This window comes from Amphimedon queenslandica, unplaced genomic scaffold (assembly GCF_000090795.2).
Source record: "Amphimedon queenslandica unplaced genomic scaffold, v1.1 AMPQUscaffold_12939, whole genome shotgun sequence".
Lineage (NCBI taxonomy): Eukaryota > Metazoa > Porifera > Demospongiae > Haplosclerida > Niphatidae > Amphimedon > Amphimedon queenslandica.
Window position 1 is genome coordinate 48,779 of NW_003546825.1, and position 4,973 is coordinate 53,751.

General features: G+C 35.9%; 1 protein-coding gene across 1 annotated transcript in view; it reads right to left on the reverse strand.

Moving 5' to 3' along the window:
* The window catches only part of LOC100641440 (STAM-binding protein-like A), a gene marked incomplete at its 5' end in the record, with an annotated part of 17,904 nt that extends 15,112 nt beyond the window's left edge, over nucleotides 1–2,792 (reverse strand). The window contains 5 exons of the mRNA XM_020002313.1: nucleotides 1–189; nucleotides 717–1,195; nucleotides 1,440–1,575; nucleotides 2,225–2,402; nucleotides 2,728–2,792. Of these exons, the coding sequence (XP_019857872.1) occupies nucleotides 1–189; nucleotides 717–1,195; nucleotides 1,440–1,575; nucleotides 2,225–2,402; nucleotides 2,728–2,792 (1,047 nt within the window). The remainder of the gene's footprint in view (nucleotides 190–716; nucleotides 1,196–1,439; nucleotides 1,576–2,224; nucleotides 2,403–2,727) is intronic.
* Nucleotides 2,793–4,973: the final 2,181 nt, after the last annotated feature.

A 4,973-nucleotide genomic window follows, 5' to 3' on the forward strand; every position in this document is an offset into this window, starting at 1 on the left:
TTGATAGGGTACTTGATTAGGGGGTGGGACCTGATATGCACCTTGATAATTAGTGGGCGGAGCTTGATACCCAGTAGGTGGAGTCTGGTAGGGAGGAGCTTGATAATTAGTAGGAGGCGGAGCTTGATAATTAGTTGGGGGTGGGGCTTGACAGTTTTGTGTTTGCTCTGATCGGCTTCGTTCTATGACCTAAAAAATAAATAAACAATTAAATAAATAAATAATAAATAAATAAAACATTTATTAGATCTAATGGGTGACAAGCAAAAATCCATTAGTTCCATTGTCACAAAATCTGCGACAAGCAAAAACCCATTGAGCAACTTCAAAAATTCATAAAAACTTCAAATTTGATCAGAATCAACTCAAACTTTCTATACAAATAAGTAAATGTATAAGTATCAAAAACAATCATAAAAGCAGAGAATTTTCAATTTTTCATTTTTGGCGAAATTTGGCCCGAGACCATGTACTATAGTACAGGGACTTTGGCCCAATTTTAGAGCAACTTAAAAAATTCGTAAAAAATTCAAATTTGATCGGAATCAACTTAAACTTTTTACACAACATAAGTAAATGTATATGTATCAGGGAAAATTATAAAAATGAAGAATCCTCTACTTTTCAATTTTGGCAAAATTTGGGAAAAACTTAGCAGAAAACCCTGATTTATTATAGTTTTACTGTTACTATTAATAATATATTAATACTCATACCTGAGGTACAATTGAAGGAAGTACTTTACTAAGTTTAGCATCAGTAGCAGTCAAACTAACATGATCTGACTCCTCTTTACCGGTAGACGTGGGTACATCCCCTCTCATCCCTCCATCAACAGGAACCCACCCTCCAGTAGACGTGGGTTTTCCCCCTCCTATAAACGTGGGTACTCCCCCTCCAGTAGACGTGGGTTTTCCCCCTTCAGTAGACGTGGGTATTCCCCCTCCTCCTGTTTCCATTTCCTCTTCATCATCATCATAATAATAAGGTTGGTTATTGGACAATAGTAGCATATCATCATAAGAGACACACCCTTCATCATCATCATCATCATTGACTCCGCCTTCTTCTCCTTCTATTTGGATGGTGGGTGGGGCTTCGGTTGCTTGTGGGCGTGGCTCTGACAATTGTGGGTCTGGCTTGGAGGGAGTGGTAGGTGTGGTTAAGGGAAGCTTTTTCTCTTGAGTAGGAGTTTCTGTAAAATGTACATGTACATGTAAATGAACTAGCTATTATTATCACATAAAAGTAGCTGGTGGTCATTTTGGCAAATTTGGCATACTCATAGCCATTCAAAACCTGCAATTCTGACATGCTCAATGGCACATGGTTACAAATCCACCCAATAAATTAAAACTTGCTAATCATCAAAAATTCAGCAATTTGCTATAACTTCTTGGCCTCAAAAACTACCAGCTATTATGGTGTATGGTAACTACCTGCTAGATATGCTTCCAGTCTTGCTCTCTCTTCTAGTTCTTCTCTTCTTTTCTTCTCCTCTTGTTCTCTTATCATTCTCTCTCTTTCCTCTCTCTTCTCTCTCTCTTCTGTTGCCTTCCTCTCTTCTATAGCTCTCTAAAGAGAGAGAAAGAGAGAGAAAATAAATTAATAAGCTATTGCTCTCTACTCTCCACATTTCTCTCAATTTTACAGAATTCTTCTACCTAGTTCCTAACACAATTTGTGGACAAAAATTTAAAACAAGACTAATTTGAACAAGGTTATATATAAAGGCATACATGTACCGTATTTCCTTAAATAAAAGCCCGGGCGTCTATTTCCTAAAATGGTATTTGGATCTCGAAAAAATATATAAAAAATAAAAAAACGTCAGCCCAAAGCGGGATTCGAACCCGTAACCTCATGCTTTTGACTTCTGGAACTTCAGGCATTATCCACTAGACTACTGAGTCACTCCTAGGCTAGTGTTGCGTATTTATAGTTTAATTTTATTGCTACCCCGGCGTTTATTCAAATGTGGCTTCTATTTAAGGATTTACGGTACATGTACAATTAAATTTTTGATCAAATTTATTTTGTAAATAATAGCAATAATAAGGCAGTATTTGTAAAATTTACTTGCCATAAATAAATGCATTACCACAGTGTACATAATAAATACATTTATACACAGTATACATACACAGTACATTTACTTACAGAAGTACTGCAAAATATAAAAACATCACCAATTCACCACAGTACATAATAAATCATTACTTACTTCACTCTCTCTTCTCTGTATGAACAGCTCCTTCTCTTGTGTATACTTCTCCTTTAGTCTCTCCTTACAGAGGAGTGCCTGATCAAAGGAAGATTTCACTAGTTTCTTTACTCTTTGCTTCTCTGTTGCTGGAGCTCTGGAGTACTCATGATGCTTTGGGAGTTTCTCAATGAATAGACTGGGGGGGAGAGGAAGAGAGAGGAAAGAAGAGAAAGTTTAAGAATGTATAGCTAGATGGGGGCAATTTTGGCATATTGCTATGATTGGCGGGTTTTAATTTGGCAAATAGCTATTAAAATGTCAGTTTACCAAATTCCCCCTGGGAGAAGAGAGAGAGAGGGGGAGAATAAAATAAAAGGAAAAGAGAGAAAAAGTTTGGAGAATAAATGTTGGAGTAACAGAAGTAAAAGGACAGGGAGTAGCAGTAACAGGAGCAAAGGTAAATTTTTGAAGGATTAGGGTTGCAAAAAGATACTGCATGTCATTTTTATTTATAAACTTACGTAGCAAACTTGTTGTAGAGTATAAAAGCTTGTTCCAATTCACCTTCTGCAAAATAAGACTTAGCCTGGAAGAGAGAGAGAAAGAGAAAGTATAAAATGAGGTACATGTAATTATGTGTAGTAAAAAATTAGAATGCTTTATGGTGTTCATTTTGCTGATTATGTGGTCTAACAGACTAACACAAATAGTAATGAATGAATGACAGACAGACAACAGTAGCACCTAGTCCTCAGTCCTCACCTACCCAAAGCTGGGCGGGCCAAAAATATATTGAATTATTATGCATATGTATACTGTATGTATATATGCATTTTTATTAATAGTTTAGTTTTGTGTGATCATATTATTATGGCTACTAAACTAATATACCAAATCACTGAATGGCAATCCTAATAAAAAATTACCATATAGAGGTTATATTTCACTGGAAATAAATTTCACTAATTTCACGTTTTCATTAAATTTGCTAAAATAAATTCCACAAAAAGGGCATGGCACACTAGGTAAATGGGCTGCAGAAGGTAAGATTCACGAAAATTTATACCAACAAAATAAAACCCTTATACATAAAAATTTAATATTCAATGCATATTACAATGCATAAGGTATAAAAACTGTTAGAAGGTAATCTTGAAGGAGCTACATTGTAAATAATTATATCACTGTGATTGACATAATTATTTGCAATTGTCAATTTGTGGCCACAAATCATGCTCATACTGACATAAGTCTCATTATCATTAATGACAGTAATTCTATACATGTCTTTCATAATTATTCTTATTTCTTGTTCATACCAAGTTACCAACCCTCCTCCTATCAGCTTATATTAATGTCATCAATTAATAATCAATAACTATAATAAAAACAAAACTAAACTAAATCAATAAGTAGAATAGTAAATAAATCTAATAAACAACAAATCGATTATTATTATAATCACAAACATACAATAATCCATCTTTATTAAATGCTAATCCATAAGGAGTATAAAACTGATTAATATTACTGCCATAACCTCCAAACTTACTAACAAACACACCATCACTAGTGAAGACTGATATACGATGATTGCTATCACTAACATACACTAGACCAGTAGCTGCAGTGTCTATTGTTATACCTACTGGATCATTAAGCTGTCCAGGACCAAGTCTATGAGTACCAAACTGACCCACAAACTTTCCATCTGGAGAGAACTTCTGAATGCGATCATTATACTTATCAACAACATACACTAATCCTTGACTGTCAATAGCAATGTCATGTGGAAACTCAAACTGTCCATTAGCTGATCCTTTACTACCAAATGAATGAGAGAAGGTTAGATCAGGATTCAAGACTTGTATACGATGATTACAACTATCAGCAATATAAACCTGTCCTGTTATAGGAGAAATGGCTATACCATCAGGATCATTGAATTGTAGTGGTCCACTGCCCTCCTCACCAACTGATGCTATAAGGAATCCAATCATGCTTATCTTATAGATCCAATTACTATCAGATACAAGAATGAATTTGTCTGGAGTAATGGCTATACCACGAGGATGAGAAAACTTGACATTACCACTTCCTCCTTTCCCTCCTAATGATTTCACTTTCTTTCCTTCTCTATCCAGTATAGTTACACGGTCACTAGAACACTCAACTACTAAAATATGATTATCATCAGTTACAGCAACTCCCCGAGGACCCTTAAGCTTAGTTATAATATATACTGGAGTGATGTTATCAAGGTAAGGATTAATAGGGATGACTAGTGAGGTATCCTCAAGGTGTACATCATATACTTGTACTTTTACTGTATGAGTACCACTGGTTGAAGGGTTACACTGTATCCTATACACTCCAGGATCAGTGCTGGTGGTAGTGACTGTAGTGTGAATGGGTTCATCACCTTTACCAACTGGTACTAGACTACACCTCAGAGAAGAGACGGGAACACACAAAACAGATGAATCTGGTGCCTCCATTGATAGTGAAAATGAAACTACTTTGCCAGCAGGTGTAATACGATCAATCTTCTTCACTCTACACTGCTGTAGTGCAGTAGGTGAGTAGGTCACAATATCTCCAATGTGATGTAGCGATTTGATATCTTTACTCAATCCAAAGTCGGCTTTTTCTTTTGGATGTAACTCCTCCACATTGATCCCTCCAGTAACTTCACTCATACGCTCCATCGTCTGTTTCTTAGACCTCAGGACTTGTTGAGGACTGCCTGTCTTTAGACTCTGTTCCA